The sequence below is a fragment of the Capricornis sumatraensis genome, chromosome 17 (genome assembly GCF_032405125.1).
Source record: "Capricornis sumatraensis isolate serow.1 chromosome 17, serow.2, whole genome shotgun sequence".
Lineage (NCBI taxonomy): Eukaryota > Metazoa > Chordata > Mammalia > Artiodactyla > Bovidae > Capricornis > Capricornis sumatraensis.
In genome coordinates this window covers 52,959,834-52,978,208 of record NC_091085.1, presented here as the reverse complement: position 1 = coordinate 52,978,208, position 18,375 = coordinate 52,959,834, and the positions used below count along the sequence as shown (strand labels likewise).

The following is an 18,375-nucleotide window of genomic DNA, read 5'->3' as shown; positions in this document are numbered from 1 at the left end:
GAATAGACTGGTTGGATCTCCTTGCAGTCCAAGGGACTCTCAAGAGTCTTCTCCAACACCACAGGTCAAAAACATCAATTCTTCAGTGCTCAGCTTTCTTCACAGTCCAACTCTCACATCCATACATGACCACAGGAAAAACCATAGCCTTGACTAAACGGACCTTTGTTGGCAAAGTAATATCTCTGCTTTTTAATATGCTACTTAGGTTGGTCATAACTTTCCTTCCAAGGAGTAAGCGTTCAGTCTTGGAAATTTGTACCTTTCTAAGGCAATGACACCCCACTCCAGTACTCTTGCCTGGAAAATCCCATGGATGGAGGAGCCTGGTGGGCTGCAGTCCATGGGGTCGCTAAGAGTCGAACACGACTGAGCGATTTCACTTTCATGCATTGGAGAAGGAAATGGCAACCCACTCCAGTATTCTTGCCTGGAGAATTCCAGGGATGAGGGAGCCTGGTGGGCTGCCGTCTATGGGGTCGCACAGAGTTGGACACGACTGAAGCGACTTAGCTGCAGCAAGAATTTGCCCATTTCTTCCAGGTTGTCCATTTTATTGGCCTATGCATGCTTATAGTAGTCTTTTATGATCATTTGTATTTCTGTGGTGTCAGTTGCAATTTCTCCTTTTTAATCTCTAACTTTATTGATTTGAACTCTCTTCTTGATGGGTCTGGCTAAAGGTTTATCAATTTTGTTTATCTTCTCAAAGAATCAGCTTTTAGTTTCATTGATTTTTTTTAAAGATTTTTTTTTCATATAGACCATTTTTACAGTTTTTATTGAACTTGTTACAATATTGCTTCTGTTTTATGTTTCTGTTTTTTTTTGGCCCCAAGGCATGTGGGATCTTAGCTCTCTGACTGGAGCCCAGACTCATGTCCCCTGCAATGGAAGGTGGATTCTTAACCACTAAGCCACCAGAGAAGTCCTAGTTTCATTAATTTTTGCCAATGTTTTCTTCATTTCTGTTTCATTTTTGTGCTGACTTTTATGATTTCTTTCCTTCTACTAACTTTGGGTTTGGTTTGTTCTTCTTTCTCTAGTGGCTTTAGGTATAAAGTTAGGTTGTTTATTTGAGACTTTTCTTATTTCTTGAGGTAGGATTGAATTGTTATAAACTTCTCTCTTAAAACTGCTTTTGCTGAACCCCATAGGTTTTGGGTTGTTGTGTCTTTGTTGTCATTCTTTTTTTTATGTATTATTTGATTAGATGCTCAACATCACTAATGTCGACTGGAAAAAATAGTCACAACCTAGAAACTGAGATTTATGTTTTATTTGGTGGGAATTTTTAGGACGTCAAGCCTGACACTTGAAGCTGTCACACGACAGCATCCCAAGTGACCCCGAGAGAACTGTTCTGAGGAGGTGGTGGGAAGGAGTCAGGTTATACAGACGCTGGCAACAAGGAGCAGTTAGGTTAAACAACAAATATTGAGGAAAACCAGATATCTCAAGTTAAGGAATTTGGTACTTTTCTGTGTATGGGAAGATGTAAGAGTCTGGGCTTACTAAAATCATTCCTTTCATATGCATCTCAGCTCTCTGGGGCCAGCATCCTGGTTTTTTCTTGTCCCCAGCCTCCTCGGTGTCACAGTAGGAAGTGGCTGCAGCTTGATGGCTGCCAAATCACAGGCCTCATTCTTCCTGGGCCCTCTCTGGGCTCAGAAACTCACATTTGGAAGGCCAGAATTGCTGATAGGTGTAACATCCTTGTTTATTGATATGGTGGGAAACACTCCATTTCTCACTCATTAGAGAAATGCAGGTCAAAACTACAGTGAGGTGTCACCTCACACTGGTCAGAGTGGCCATCATCAGAAGTATCTACAAACAATAAATGCTGGCGAGGGTATGAAGAAAAGGGAACCCTCTTGTTTAGTTAATGGGAATATAAGTTGATACAGCCACTATGGTGAACACTACGGAGGTTCCTTAAAAAAATAAAAATAATAGAACTACTGTATGACTCAGCAATTCCACTACTGGGCATACACCGGAAAGAACCCATAATTCAAAAAGACACTTGCATCCCGGTGTTCATTGCAGCCCTATTCACAGAAGCCAAGACATGGAAAGGACGTAAATGTCTATCAGCCGATGAATGACTAAAGAAGATGTAGTGCGTGTACACAGTGGAATATTACTCAGCCATAAAAGAAACAGAATTGGGTCATTTGTTGAGAGATGAATGAACCTGCTGCTACTGCTGCTACGTCGCTTCAGTCGTGTCCGACTCTGTGCGACCCCGTAGACGGCAGCCCACCAGGCTCCCCCGTCCCTGGGATTCTCCAGGCAAGAACACTGGAGTGGGTTGCCATTTCCTTCTCCAGTGCATGAAAGCGAAAAGTGAAAGTGAAGTCGCTCAGTCGTGTCCGACACTTAGCGACCCCATGGACTGCAGCCTACCAGGCTCCTCCGTCCATGGGATTTTCCAGGCAAGAGTGCTGGAGTGGGGTGCTATTGCCTTAGTCTGTCATAAATCAGAAAGAGAAAATCTCATATATTAACACATACATGTGGAATCTAGAAAAATGGTACAGATGAACCTATTTGCAGGGCAGAAATAGAGACGCAGACACAGAGGACTGACATGTGGACACAGTGGGGGATGGAGAGGGTGGGACAAATAGAGAGAGTAGCATTGACATTTATACACTGCAGCGTGTGAAACAGACAGCTCATGGGCAGCTGCTGCACAGCGCAGGGAGCTCAGCTTGGGGCTCTGCGATGACCTAGAGGGGTGCGATGGGGCATTGTGAGGGAGGTCCATGAGGGGAGGGGGTATATGTATACATACAGCCAATTTACGTTGTTGTACAGCAGAAACCAACACAACATTGTAAAGCAACTCTGCCTGTCCCGCCCCCCGCCTCCAAATATACTGTCCTCTCTGCCTAGGAGATGAGAAAGGAAGGCATTGACCTTGCTTGTGAAGCTATCCTCAGTTCCACAGCAACTGGGGTAGGAATGAGCAGATCCTGCCTCCTAGTTAGAGGGCAGTTTGGCAAGTGATGCTCTCATCTCATTTAAAGGGCATCTGTGGTTGGTTAGTCGCTCAGTCGTGTCTGACCCTTTGCAACCCCATAGACTACAGCACGCCTCTATCTGACCACAAACAAAAAAACAAAACAACTCCCATAGAAATAGATGCCCAATGGCACAAAGCAAAAGCCCAAGATGATATAGAAAGTGACATGGATATGATGTAGCTTTTGAATTTTATTGCTTGTTTTATTGTTTATCTCTTAATTATTAAGAATTTCATGAGGGTGCTGGTGGGATAACATGTCTTACAGACAGGTATCAATAGCGTGAAGCCCTGGCTGAATCACTGACATTTTTAGATGCTCTCCTGAGATTTTAAGCAAATGATCTTTTCTAATATATAAAGTGGCAGTAATGATTCCTACTTCAGAGTGTGTTGTGAATAAAAGTTGTAAGTACTCATCTACCATGTTCAATCCATAATAGGCACTCAGTGAATAGACTCTATACTGATTATTCTATGGTTAGAATTTTCGATGATTTTCAATAAAGCCAATCTAAGATTAAAAAAAAGTATATCGGAGGATGTGTGTAGGTTATATGCAAAAACCACACCATTTTGTACAAGGCACTTGAGTATCCATGGATTTGGGTGTCCTCGGGGGTCCTAGAACAAGTCCCCCACGAATACCCAGGGACAGCTGTCCTTGAATGAAAAGCAAGCAAGTTTCTAAATGAGGAACATTCATAGGCTGCTGTGGGATAGATTTTCTCTCTTCTAAGGTGTGTATCTCAGATGAAGACCTCTTGCCAAACCTGCAGCAGTGAACACCTGATTAATCCCACTTGCTTCTCCCCAAATGGGAAACCCTTATGGTTGTTTGTGGGAGTCTCAGATCCCATAGGAGATGTTCCCTGGGGCCCATGTAGCCTTTCCTCATGGGACTTAGGTGCTTAGAAAGAGATGTCTGGTGAAGAATCAGACTTTCCTTGTGGACCACAGGGCTCTGCAGGGTCCTCAGCCTCAGGGCCTAGGGAGGTCAAGGTGGCTGTTGCTTCTCCCCCTTCCCCGATGGGGACCCCCATTTCCCGGGTCCTGGGATGACTGGTGGGGACGGCACCTCCCACATCTCTCTAGGAAAGTGGGCCATGACCTGGCGGACCCGCCCTCCTTTCTCAGGCAGCACCATGCTCGGTGAGTTCACACACACCCTTCCTTCCTCCTGTGCTCCTGGGAACTGTCTAGTCTTTCCTGGAGGCGTGCTGAGAGCCTTTGTTCCATTTTGGCTGCAGATTCCAAACAGAAGGAGGGGATCTGCTTTTCCCATCACAGGAGCCCAGCCGGGAGGAACCCAGACGGGGTTTCCTGTTTCGGGTGTGATCCTGGCCCCAGATCCCGGGGACCGCCATCTGCTCTCCACCCTGCCGACCACACAGGCGCTTGGCTTCTGGGTTGCGCCTGATTTTTAAATTCCCCTTGAAGAGTGATTTAGGTCCAGAGTCAGAGGGTCAGGGCTCCAGTCTCTGTGCCACTCCCACGTGGAAATACTTCCTTGTGCTCAGAGCAGAGCTGGCGACGAGAGAAGGGGTGGCTCCTCATCCTGGGGGAAGCCCTCAGGGCCTCGGACAACGTTGCTGGCTTGCTCCTTCTAGTCCTGGCTGCCCTAACGTTTATTCCATTACACAAGCATCACACAAATGCATTCCTTGTTTAAAAATGGTGTATAGTAAACAAATGGGACCTAATTAAACTTAAAAGCTTTTGCAAGAGAAAGGAAGCCATGACAAAATGGAAAGACAACCTACTGAAGGAGAAAAGTTACCTGCAAATGATATGGCTGATAAGGGGTTAATAGCCAATGTATACAAATAGCTTACACAATTTGACATAAAAAAAAAAAACCGATTTAAAAATAGACAGAAGGACTGAATAGATGTTTTTCCAAAGAGGAAATGCAGATGGTCAACAGGCATGTGAAAAGATGCTTAACATCTCAAGTCAGCAGAGAAATGTAGGTCGAAACCTTGAGGAGTTATCATATCACACCTATCAGAAAATGGCCACCGTCAAAAAATAACACAAATAGCAAATGAGGATGTGGAGAAAAGGGAATACAGTGTTGGTAAGAATGGAAATTGGTGCAGTCACTGGGGAAAACAGTATGTTGTTGTTCAGTTGCTAAGTCGTGCCTGACTCTTTGCGACCCCATGGACTGCAGCACACCAGTGGGCCTTCCTGTCTCTCACCATCTCCCAGAGTTCGCCCAGGTTCATGTTCGTTGAATCAGAAAATAGTATAGAGATTCCTTAAAAAACTGAAAATAAGAACTGCCATATATATGACCCAGCAATTCCACTCCTGGGTGATGTCTAAAAAAAAAACCCCCAGAGCACTAATTTGAAAAGATACATGCACCCCAATGTTCACAGCAGCATTTACAATCTCCAGGGTATGGAAGTGTCCATTAACGAATGGATAAAGGACATGTGGTATATATACACAATGGAATACTTCAGTTCAGTTCAGTCTCTCAGTCACTTCCAACTCTTTGTGACCCCATGAACCACAGCACGCCAGGCCTCCCTGTCCATCAGCAACTCCCGGAGTTTACCCAAACTGATGTCCATTGAGTTGGTGATGCCTTCTAACCGTCTCATCCTCTGTTGTCCCCTTCTCCTGCCTTCAATCTTTTCCAACATCAGGGTCTTTTCAAATGAGTCAGCTCTTTGCATCAGGTGGCCAAAATACTGGAGTTTCAGCTTCAACATCAGTCCTTCCAATGAACACCTAGGACTGACTTCTTTAGGATGGACTGGTTGGATCTCCTTGCAGTCCAAGGGACTCTCAAGAGTCTTCTCCAACACCACAGTTCAAAAGCATCAATTCTTCTGTGCTCAGCTTTCTTCACAGTCCAACTCTCACATCCATACCTGACTACTGGAAAAACTATAGCCTTGACTAGATGGACCTTTGTTGGCAAAGTAATATCTCTGCTTTTTAATATGCTGTCTAGGTTGGTCATAACTTTCCTTCCAAGGAGTAAGCGTCTTTTAATTTCATGACTGCAGTCACCATCTGCAGTGATTTTGGAGCCCCCCAAAATAAAGTCAGCCACTGTTTCCACTGTTTTCCCATATATTTGCCATGAAGTGATGGGACCAGATGCCATGATCTTAGTTTTCTGAATTTGAGCTTTAAGCCAACTTTTTCACTCTCCTCTTTCACTTTAATCAAGAGGCACTTTAGTTCTTCTTCACTTTTTGCCATAAGGGTGGTGTCATCTGCATATCTGAGGTTATTGATATTTCTCCTGGCAATCTTGATTCCAGCTTGTGCTTCTTCCAGCCTAGCGTTTCTCATGATGTACTCTGCATAGAAGTTAAATAAGCAGGGTGACAATATACAGCCTTGACGTACTCCTTTTCCTATTTGGAACCAGTCTGTTGTTCCATGTCCAGTTCTAACTGTTGCTTCCTGACCTGCATACAGATTTCTCAAGAGGCAGGTCAGGTGGTCTGGTATTCCTATCTCTTTCAGACTTTTCCACGGTTTATTGTGATCCACACAGTCAAAGGCTTTGGCATAGTCAATAATGCAGAAATAGATGTTTTTCTGGAACTCTCTTGCTTTTTTGATGATCCAGCAAATGTTGACAATTTGATCTCTGGTTCCTCTGACTTTTCTAAATCCAGATTGAACATCTGGAAGTTCACAGTTCATGTATTGCTGAAGCCTGGCTTGGAGAATTTTGAGCATTACTTTACTAGCATTACTTTACTAGCATGTGAGATGAGTGCAATTGTGTGGTAGTTTGAGCATTCTTTGGCATTGCCTTTCTTAGGGATTGGAATGAAAACTGACCTTTTCCAGTCCTGTGGCTACTGCTGAGTTTTCCAAATTTGCTGACATATTGAGTGCAGTACTTTCACAGCATCATCTTTTAGGATTTGAAATAGCTCAACTGGAATTCCATCACCTCCACTAGCTTTGTTCGTAGTGATACTTCCTAAGGCCCAGTTGACATTCCCAGGATGTCTGGCTGTAGGTGAGTGATCACACCATTGTGATTTTCTGGGTCGTGAAGATCTTTGGAATACTTACTCAGCCATAAAAAATAATGAAATTTTGCCATTTGCAGCAACATGGATGGAGGGCATGATGCTAAGTGAAATAAGTCAGACAGAGGAAGACAAATACCGTGTGATATCACTTGTAGGTGGAGCCTAGAAGAATACAACAAACTAGTGAATCTAACAAAAGAGAAGCAGACTCACAGATATTGAGAACAAATTAGCGATTGCCAGTGGGAAAGGGTACATAGTGGTGTCCTGGAGAGGTCTGGTGTTACTTAGGGCCGAGGAAGCCTCGCTGATACTGGGTGGGGCTCACCTCCAGGTTCTTATTTGTATTTTTGACTTTATGGGTTTCACATGTTGCCATTTTCCCGCTAATGACCTTCTGTGGTTCTGAATGGCTGCAGCCACAGGGCTGTCTGTGAGCACAAAGGCCACAGAAGACTGAGACAGGAGGAGGGGCAGAAGAGGGAGCTTCTGGCTAGCTTTTAGTGGTTCTCAAGTTCCTGTGAGAACCTGAAGGACTTGTGAAAATCCAGAGGCTGTTCCCACCCCCAGAGTTTCAGGTTCTGTGGTGGGGCCCTGGGATGCTGAGGTTTCTGTGGGGAACCATACTTTTTTTTAAAAAAGGTTATATTCCATTTACAATTATTATAAAATATTTGCTATATTCCCTGTGTTGTACAGTTTATCCTTGTGAATTGTGTTTATGTGTTAATCGCTCAGTCATGTCTGACTCTTTGTGACCTCATGGACTGTAGCCCACCATGGAATTTCCCAGGCAAGAATACTGGAGCGGGTTGCCATTTTCTACTCCAGGGGTCTTCCTAACCCAGGGATCAAACCTGCATCTCTTGTGTCTCCTGCATTAGCAGGCAGGTTCTTTACCACCAGTGCCACCTGGAAAGCCCATCCTTGTAGCTTATTTTATTTTTATTTATTATTTTATTATTTTGTTTTTTTTTAAGTTTTTCTTCTTGTAGCTTATTTTATTCCTGTTAAGTTGTTCAGTCATTAAGTCGTGTCCAACTCTTTGCAACCTCATGGACTGCAGCACGCCAGGCTTCCCTGTCCTTCACTATCAGAGTTTGCTCAAATTCATGTCCATTGAGTAAGTGATCCTCTCTAACCATCTCATCCTCTGCTGCCCTCTTCTCCTTTTGCCTTCAATCTTTCCCAGCATCAGGCTCTTTTCCAATGAGTTGGCTCTTCGCCACAGGAGGCCAAAGTACTGCAGCCTTAGCTTCAGCATCAGTCCTTCCAATGAATATTCAGAGTTGATTTCCTTTAAGACTGCCTGGTTTGATCTCCTTGTTGGCCAAGGGACTCTCAAGAGTCTTCTTCAGCACCACAGTTTGAAGACATTTATTCTTTGGTGCTCAGCCTTCTTTATAGTCCAACCCTCACATCTGTACATGACTACTGGAAAAACTATGACTTTCACTATATGAACCTTTGTTGGCAAAGTTTTGTCTTTGCTTTTTAATACATTGTCTAGGTTTGTCATAGCTTTCCTTCCAAGGAGTAAGCACCTTTTAATTTCATGGCTGCAGTCATCATCATCGTCTGCAGCGATTTTGGAGCCCTAGAAAATAAAATCTGTCACTGCTTCCACTTTTTCCCCTTCTATTTGCGATGAAGTGATGGGACCGGATGCCATGATCTTAGTTTTTTGAATGTTCAGTTTTAAGCCAATCGCCCCTCCTCCCTTTCCTTACCCGCTGGTAACCACTGACCTTGTTCTCTGTATCTGTGAGTCTGTCTCTTTTTTGTTATGTTCATTTTTTTGTTGTTATTCAGTTACTCAGTCGTGTCCAACTCTTTGCAACCTCATGGACTGCAGCATTCCAGGCTTCCCTGTCCTTTACCATCTCTTGGAGGTTGCTCAAACTCATGTCTATTGGGTCGGTGATTCCGTCCAACCATCTTCTCCTCTGTGTCCCCTTCTCCTCTTGCTGTCAGTCTTTCCCAGTATCAGGGTCTTTTCTTATGAGTCAGCTCTTCGCATCAGGTGGCCAAAGCTTTAGAGCTTCAGCATCAGTCCTTCCAGTGAATTTTCAGGATTGATTTCCTTTAGAATTGACTGGTTTGATCTCCTTGCAGTCCAAGGGGCTCTCAAGAGTCTTCTCCAACATCACGGTTCAAAAACATCAATTCTTCGGTGCTCAGCCTTCTTTATGGTCCAACTGTCACATCCATACATGACTACTGGAAAAATCATAGCTTTGATTATATGGACTTTTGTTAGCAAAGTAATGTCTCTGCTTTTTAATATGTTGTCTAGGTTTGTCATAGCTTTTCTTCCAAGAAGCAAGTGTCTTTTAATTTCCTTGCTGCAGTTACCATCTGCAGTGATTTTGGAGCCCAAGAAAATAAAGCCTCTCACTGTTTCCATTGTTTCCCCATCTATTTGCCATAAAGTGATGGGACCAGATGTCATGATCTTCATTTACTGAATGTTGAGTTTTAAATCAGCTTTTTCACTCTCCTCTTTCACTTTCATCAAAAGGTTCTTTAGTTCCTCTTCACTTTCTACCATAAGAGTGGTGTCATCTACATATCTGAGGTTATTGATATTTCTCCCGGCAATCTTGATTCTAGCTTGTACTTCATCCAGCCCAGTATTTCACATGATGTAATCTGCATATAAGTTAAGTAAACAGCGTGACAATATACAGCCATGATGTACTCTTTTCAAAATTTTGAACCAGTCTGTTGTTTCATGTCTGGTTCTGACTGTTGCTTCTTGACCTGCATACAGGTTTCTCAGGAGGCAGGTAAGGTGGTCTGGTATTCCCATCTCTTGAAGAATTTTCCACAGTGTGTTGTGATCCACACAGTCAAAGCCTTTAGCATAGTCACTGAAGCAGAAGTAGATGTTCTTCTGGGATTCTTGTTTTTTTTTTCTATGATCCAACAGATGTTGGCTATTTGATCTCTGGTTCTTGATTTATCAACTGGGAATTGATTAGATACCATTTATTCTGGTTTCCTATGGAGCTGCTGGCTTCCTTAGCTGCCTGGCAAGATTCTTGGAGAAGCCTCTGTGTGTTGCTGAAGGCAGAGCAGCTGATACCAGATACCCCGAGTTGGCATCCAGGAGTAGCCTGGGGACAAGACTTTCTCTCTTAGGGGAGTAAGAATCCTAGTAACAGGGTTGTTGCTGGATCTGTTCACTTGTTCATTGGTTCAATAAGTATTTAGTAAGCACCTGCTGTGTGCCAGACACTAGGGTAGGCACAGGGGATATGAGGAAACGAGACAGCCACAGGTTCTCTGTGTGCACGCTCTAGAGAGGAAGCCGGCAAACAGGAAGTAAGTAAATATGCAACATTCTGTGTGATCAGTACTATGAAAACTTAGTAAGAGGAAGGGGTAGGTTGAAATTGATTTGAATGGGCAGGCAGGTCTCCTGAGGAGAGACCTGAAGGCAGGGAGGGTTGTCTTGGGGGAAGAGCTTTCTAGCAGAAGGACCCAGCAAGTGCAAAGGACCTGAGTGCAAAGGAGCCCTGATATGTGTGGGCAAAGGAGCGCCATGTGAGAGATGGGGCTGGGTGACCCACCTTCTCTGTCCACAAGGGTTGCAGTGGAAAGTCAAAGGCTTTGTGTGTCCACAACCTGGGGTCTTGGGGGTCGCGAGCGTTTGGCTCTCACATCAGTGTTGGCAACTTGTCTTCTTGGCTGTATCATGAGGTGTGTCCATCCTCTCTCATTTCAGACTCAAAGGCAGTACATTGAGGCCACCAATGAGAGCAACCGAATCTTCCTGTATTGCGCCTTCCTGGACTTCAGGTACTGTCTGCGTGGGAGGGTCCCTGGGCGAGGAGGGGGCAGAGGAGGGGATGGAGGGAGTTGGAGAAGAGTGAGGGAGGTGGCCAGGATGTCCGTGCTCAGTCACACACCCGACCAGATTATGATCTATTTTTTTTTCTTTTGCTTTTTATCTTCTCCTTTTCTGACTCCATTTGGATTTTTCTGTTTATTTTTGATGCCATTTTTTCTCTGCTATTGACTCCTGGTGTCTACTTCCTTTTAATTATTTTGTAAGGTTGCCCTAGAGGGCTTAGAATATATATCTTTAATTCATCTGTGTCTACCCGCCAATAATATTATACCACCTCACATGTACTTGGAGACAATACAACAATCATTTCATAACTCTTCTTGCCTATAATCAGTACTATTCTTATTATACATTTTATCTTTACAGATGTCATAAATGCACAGTATGTTGGGAGTATTGTTACTCTAGGTAATTATTTGTCCTCTAAAGCAATTGAAATTAATAAAGTGATAATTGTGGGGACTTCCTTGGTGATCTAGGGGCTAAGACTCTGAGCTCCCAATGCAGGGGCTACAGGTTCAATCCCTGGTCAGGGAACTAGATCCCGAATGCCACAACTAAGACCCAGAGCAGTCAAATAAATAAATAAAAATAAATATTAAAAACATAATAATTTCCCTTCATGTTTTCAATCTCCAGCTATTTTATTTCTTTGTGTAGAACACACTTTCTGTCTGGTATGTTCCTGTAACTCTTCTTGTAGTGCGAGTCTGCTGGTAGCAAGTCCTGTTCGTATTTTTCTGAGAACATGCACTTTTATTTTTGAAAGATGGTCTCATTGAGCTTAGAATTCTAGGCTATGTTTTTCCTAGACTTACACTTTAGCAAATGATAGTGGCAATGTATTAAAGCATTATTCTTTTAAAAAATAAAACATTACTTAGAAAAGCACATGTGCTGTTGGGCCTTTAGATCTTATCCTGATTTCCTTTCCTAGAGCCTGCAGTAACACAGCGGGGAGATTTTTGTGTGTATTTTTCAGTAACTTATGCATGTTTTATATTTATGTTCCCAGGAAACATATGGTTGTTTAGTTCCATGTTTCTTGTATCATTCCACCATCCTTTCTTGTGTGTGTTGTGCCCACATCTGCAGAATACACATAATATGTAGCATTTTCATATTTATATATACACATTCCATTTATGCCTGTGGGTGAATGGTTTTCTGCTCAGATGCCAACATCCTCGGTCACAACAGGTATTTTCCTGTTGTTTGACACCGCTTGGCCTGGCTTCCACGGCAGATTTATTGACGCACAAACTGGGGAGCGAGGCTTCTTGTTTCCATGGGCTCCCTGGGACGCAGCTCTCTACATGCAGGCAGAGGTGACACTACCCGGGGCTCAGGTCCCCTGGCTAATGAAGACATCGTCACGCCCTCGTGGCTCCGTTTGGGAAAATGTGACTTTCATGGTTGGCTTTTAATTCATCGTCACTCTTGGCATCAGTGCAAGGCACACTTTCCACCGCTGTGATCATGCTGCCCAGATTCTGTGCCTGCTAGTTTTCCGGTCACCCTCTAATTCAAGTGTGGGACTCATATATTCAGTAGACAAAGGTCGCATACAGCCCAGCAGTGGGGGTCTCTGGCTTTCCTCAAGGAACGGGAGCCAGTTAGCCCTCACGGGTGGCATGGTAGGGGAGGGCCTGCCCATCTCTAAGGCCATTTTATTCTGATCTCATCGTGGGGTGGCGGCTCTAAACTGATAGGTTCCAGTGGTCCTGGCTGTGCTGTCCAGTCTCTGCTAAATGCCCCCACCTCGCTTGTCATGAACCTCGCCTCCAAAGCCCCTGTTCCCATGTCATCAGGGTCAGCACCACCCTGAGTCCCTGCCCGATGACCCTTTCAACCCCACCCACCCTTAGGTTGCATCCTGCTCAAGGCTCACCCGGAGTTGCGATCACAGTATCCTCATGGGGACACCATCTGCCTCAGGGATGAAAATAAAGATGCTGCCCGTGTGTGCTTCGTTCACTGGGCATGAGCAGGAGCAGGCAGGACTGTCTTTATACATCACCCTCTGGGATGGCCGCATTCCTCATCCACGGCTGATGTCATGAAAACTGAACATAAAGCAAAGCGAAACTAGAGCCTTTAAACCGCTTCAGCTTTATAAAACCTTTCCCCAAGGGCCCTGCCTTTGGCCAAAGCAAAGATTTGTCTTTGCTGATCATTCAGAGTTGCAGTTTCTGGGAAGAACCATTTAAACATCTTTTTTTTTTTTTTCTGATTTGAAAATATAGAGCAGTACAGAGAAGAAAATTGTAATTGCTAATATTCTCACCATAAGAATGAACCCCCGTTAGCATTTGAGCACCCTTGCTTCAAGTAATTTTTGTCTTGGTTTGTACTTGAAGAAATGATGCAGGTAATATGTCAAAATGTGATTGTTTAAAGAATTAGAACATTATAAAGAAAAGCAAACATGTAAAAGATGTTTCATCTTATCCTAGTGTTTTGCCCTCTCTGTGGGGAGTTTTCTGAATAACTTATGTATAGTGTGTAGTTATATTCATAGAAAATATTTGATCTTCTTTTGAGTCATGTCCTTGCTTCATTATTATGCATTCAACATTGGATGTTATGTTTGTGTGTTTTATCTGTATGAATACATGTCGCTTTTTACTAGTGTTTATGCCTTATCCAGGTCCCTGAGGTAGACATTAGTGTGAAAGTGTTAGTCGCTCAATTGTGTCCAACTCTTTGCAACCCCATGGACTATAGCCTGCCAGGCTCCTCTGTCCATGGGATTCTCCAAGCAAGATTACTGGATTGGGTAGCCATTCCCTTCTCCAGGGGATCTTACAGACCCAGGGATCAAACCCGAGTCTCTTGCATCGCAGGCAGATTCTCTGTCTGAGCCACCAGGGAGGTGGACATTAGGACTTCAAAGTGTTCTCTAACATCACCGGTTATTCAGTAAATACCCCAGATGTGTCCCTGTGCACATAGCTCAAAATTCTCTAGTTGGGGTTGCTGGGTTGCAGGACCTACACACTCCATTTTAATGAAAATTTTACTGAAATATAGTTGATTTACAATGTTGTGTTAATTTATTCTGTACAGCAAAAGACTCAGTTATGTATACATATACATTCTTTTTCATATTCTCTTCCGTTATGGTTCATCACAGGATATTGAATATAGTTCCCTGTGCTATATGGTAGGACCTGGTTTATCCATTTTATATATAGTAGTTTGCATCTGCTAATCCCAAACTCCCAACCCTTCCCTCCTCTTCCCCTCCCCCTTGGCAACCACAAGTCTGTGCTTTGTGTCTGTGAGTCCTTTTTGTCTCTTAGATATGTTAATTTGTATCATATTTTAGATTGCACACATAAGTGATATATGGTATTTGTCTTTCTCTTTCTGACTTATTTAGTGTGATCATCTCTCGGCTCATCTGTGTTGCTGCAAATGGCATTCTTTCATTCTTTTTAATGGCTGAATAATATTCCACTGTATACATGTACCATATCTTCTTTCTCCATTCATCTGTCAGTGGACATTTAGGTTGCTTCCATGTCTTGGTTATTGTAACTAGTGCTGCCTTGAATATTGGGGTGCATGTGTCTTTTCAAATTAGAGTTTGGTTTGAGTACATGCCCAGCAAAGGAAACCATAAGCAAAAAGAAAAGACAACCACAGAATGGGAGAAAGTATTTGCAAATGATGTGACCGACAAGGGGTTAATTTCCAAAATATACAGACCGTTCATACAACTCAGTAACAGAAACAAAGACACACGATCGAAAAATGGCACAAGACCCGCATAGACATTTCTCCAAAGAAGACCTTCAGGTGGTCAAGAGACACTTCATGTTTATTGGACGTCAGACCGGTGCTTTCCAAAGTGATTGTGCCAACATGGCTACACAGCTTCCCCCTCCCAGAAGGAAACAGGTGCTTGTTCCCTTGTGGCCCGATCAGCAAGACTCATCCGCCTGATGAGTGAGAACAGTTTCTCAGCCCCTGGGGCAAGGCTGGGCGGTTGCTTCCCGCTGACCTTTCCTTCTGTGTCCTCAGCTCCGGAGAAGGCATCTGGTCGAACCAGGGCTGTGCGCTCTCGGAAGGGAACCTCAGCTACTCCGTCTGCCGCTGCACGCACCTCACCAACTTTGCTATCCTGATGCAGGTGGTGCCGCTGGAGGTAAGCGCCAGGCAGGGAGGGGCTCCTGGGCTGCGAGGAGGCGCCCTTTCTCCATCAGCCCACAGTGGAGGCCGGGTGCAGGTCTTCGTCGTCAGTGCCTAGGGGCTTCGGTTGCAGCAGGACAGATGGGAAGGGAAGCCCAGTGGCTGGGTGCGTCTGCGAAGCTCCACTGCTTTGGTGAAACCCCCTTTGCTCTAGGTTTACTCGGGCAGCATCTGTGCAGACCCTGGGTCCCCCTCGAGGGTTCGTGTGCAGCCTGGGAGGTGGTCATTGCAGCATTTTCTGCCTTTGGGTCACTGGGCTTTGAAACCCTTCCTGTGCCATGGGATCCAGCAGAGCGTGGTCCTCGACTATAAGCAGTGTGCTTGGATGTCCAGAGGAGGTGTTGCCAGTGGTGACATGCAGAAGCATGTATGTCCAGGGTGGCCACACCATGGTCTCTAAGCATTTCTGCCATGACATAGGAAACCTTGGACTTCGGACCTGTTTCTAAGGGACCTGACTTCCAGCTCCAGCAGGAGTGAGTCCTGAGGTGGCGGAGGGGATTCCCAGCTGACTCCTGGGTCCTCCTCTCCAAAGGGGGCCAAGATGTCTACCCTCGCGTTAAGGATGGGAGAAGCCCCTCCTGGCTGGGTTTCTCTGCTTCAGAATATTTCATCTTTATTACCTATTTGGCTTGGTCAGCACTAAGGACCGGAGATTAATTTCTTTGGTTCAAGGCAAGCATAGCTTTTAAGAGGAGAGAAAAATGGCCTTTAAAAATGCAGATGCCCTAAGTATAGCCCAATAACAAAACTGGCAATTGACATTGGTGCAACCCATAGGGTTTATCCAGACTTCTCTTGTTCTCTGTATGGCGGTTTTATCATGCGTAGTTTCATGTACGTGTCCAGCCAAAATATAGAATTGTCCCATCAACACAGGCTCCCTTGGGCAACCCCTCTAATTTCCCCATCTTCTGTCCCAAACCCTGGGCAACCACTAATCTATTCTCTGTCTCTAATTTTGTTACTTCAAGAATGCTATATAAATGGAAGAAGACAATATATAGCCTCTACAGATTGACTTCTTTACTCTGCATAATATCCTCGGAATCCATTCCAATCGTATCAGTCGTTCATTTTTCAAAATTGCTGCGTAGTATTCCATGGTATAAATGTACCACAGTTTGTTTAACCATTCACCTAGTTTGTTGACTGCTTTTTATCATGAACGGGTACTAAATTTTGTCAAATACTTTTTCAGCGTCAACTGAAAACATGTGGCTTTTCACCCCTTAATTCTGTTAATGTGGACAGTTTTTTTTTCTCTCACAATATTGATAGTTCTTTATTCAGTCCAACTACAAGTCCTTTGTTGAATAAGTGATTTACAAATACTTTCTCCCCAACTAATTTTTTGTTATTGTTGCTATCCTTTTTGCTGCTTGCCCTTTTTTTCGAGGTAAGTTGGTTTATAACATTATATGTTTCATGTGCAACATTATTTTTCTACTTCTGCATACATTACATTGACAAAGTGGCAAAAGCAATTCAACTTCTCTGAGAAAGAATGGTCTTTTCAACAAATGTTGTGGGAGCATCCATAGACAAAAGGCTGTGTGTTCCTACACAAAAGAATGAACCTCAACCAAAACCTCCCAGTTTATACAAACATTCATTTGAAAGAGATCACAGACAAATATAAAATGTGAAACTATAGAACTTTTAGGAAAAAAAATAGGAGAAACCTTTAGGACCTAGACCTGGGTGAAGAGTTCTTAGATTTAATACCCCCAAAAAAAGGAAGAATTGATGAATTAGACTTCAGCATAATTAAAAACGTCTCCTTTTTGAAAGACTCTGTTAAGAAGATACAGAGATTTTGAAGTAAAAACAAAAGGCCTTGATAATCATGGACAGTTATGCAAAAACAGGAATCTTCAACCTGGCCTTCCAGATACCTTAAAGTATGTCAGAGCTTAAAATCTACTAAAAAATATTATCTCAGGACTTCCCTGGTGGTACAGTGGATAAGAATCTGCTTGCTGATGCAGGAGGCACAGGTTTGATCCCTGGTCCATACGTCTGATCCCTGGGAAGATGCCGCACGCTGCAGAGCATCTAAGCCCATGGGCCACAGCTACTGAGCCTGCGCTCTAGCACCACAGATCCACAGCTACTGAGCCTGCGCTCTAGCACCACAGATACTGAGCCACAGCTACTGAGCCTGCGCTCTAGCACCAGGGAGCCACAGATACTGAGCCACAGCTACTGAGCTGGCGTGCTGCAACTACTGAAGCAGGTGTGCTCCGGGTCCCATGGTCCATAACAAGGAAAGCCACCACAATGAGACACACACTTGCCGCAGCTAGAGAAAGCACTTGGGCAGCGACAAAGCCCCACTGCAACCAAAAGTAATACAATTAATTAACTAATAAAAAAGAATATTGTCTCAAACTGCCTCTCCCTACCTCCCCTCCCCCCATTTCCCTCCCCCACACTTGTGTTTATACAAGAACAAGACAGATGTTAGGTGGGCCAGACCTTAGACTTACTAAAAGTATATCTTGCCCAGTGACAGAGCAATTCTACAGACAGGAATGAAGAAATGACAAGAGTTATGTGCAGAAGTGTTCGTAGCATCTTTACTTATAACTCAGATCTGGAAATCATCCAAATGTCCACCAACTCTATACCAGATAAAATCTTATAGTCATAGATGGAATAATTACAACAAGGATAATGATATGGCATGAACTTTATGTCCCCCTAAAATTCACAATTGGAATCCTAATACTTAATGTGATGGTCATGAACAGGATTAGTAGCCTTATGAAAGAAATCCAAGAAAGCTCTTTCGCCCCCTTCCACCATGTGAGAACACAGAGAGTTTGGCAGTCCACAGTCTGTGGGCCCTCACCAGAACCTGACTGTGTTGGCACTCTGGTCTCAGACTTCCAGCCTCCAGAGCTGTGAGAAATAAATTTCTGCTGTTGAAAAGGCAAAACAAAATTGCAAATGCCCTGGGATGGGGTTCTCTGAACCACAATGGGTCCCTGCGCGTGATGGCTTCCTTGGCTTCTTAGGGCCCCAAAGGAAATTGAGTTTTCCTGTGGGGGCGGGAGAGCAGCGAGGTGATGGGATGCCTCCTGGGATCTCCTAAGAAGCAGAGCAGGCCAGGCACCGAGAGACAAGTTTGGTTTCATCCCATACTGTGTTTTGGAAATTGAAAAATTTTATTTATGACTCTGAATTTCTGGCTCCTTTTGAAGATTTTGGGTGATGCTGGGACAGAGTTCTCAGAATAGTGAGGCAAGAGCTGGGTAGGGACC

At 44.0% G+C, this 18,375-nt stretch overlaps 1 protein-coding gene across 2 annotated transcripts in view; it reads left to right on the top strand.

Moving 5' to 3' along the window:
- ADGRD1 (adhesion G protein-coupled receptor D1) overlaps nucleotides 1-18,375 on the top strand; it is a 173,954-nt gene that overhangs the window by 106,912 nt on the left and 48,667 nt on the right. For both annotated transcript variants that reach the window (XM_068990148.1, XM_068990147.1), the window contains 2 exons: nucleotides 10,784-10,857; nucleotides 14,939-15,062. In XM_068990148.1, coding sequence (XP_068846249.1) covers nucleotides 10,784-10,857; nucleotides 14,939-15,062 — 198 coding nt within the window. The remainder of the gene's footprint in view (nucleotides 1-10,783; nucleotides 10,858-14,938; nucleotides 15,063-18,375) is intronic.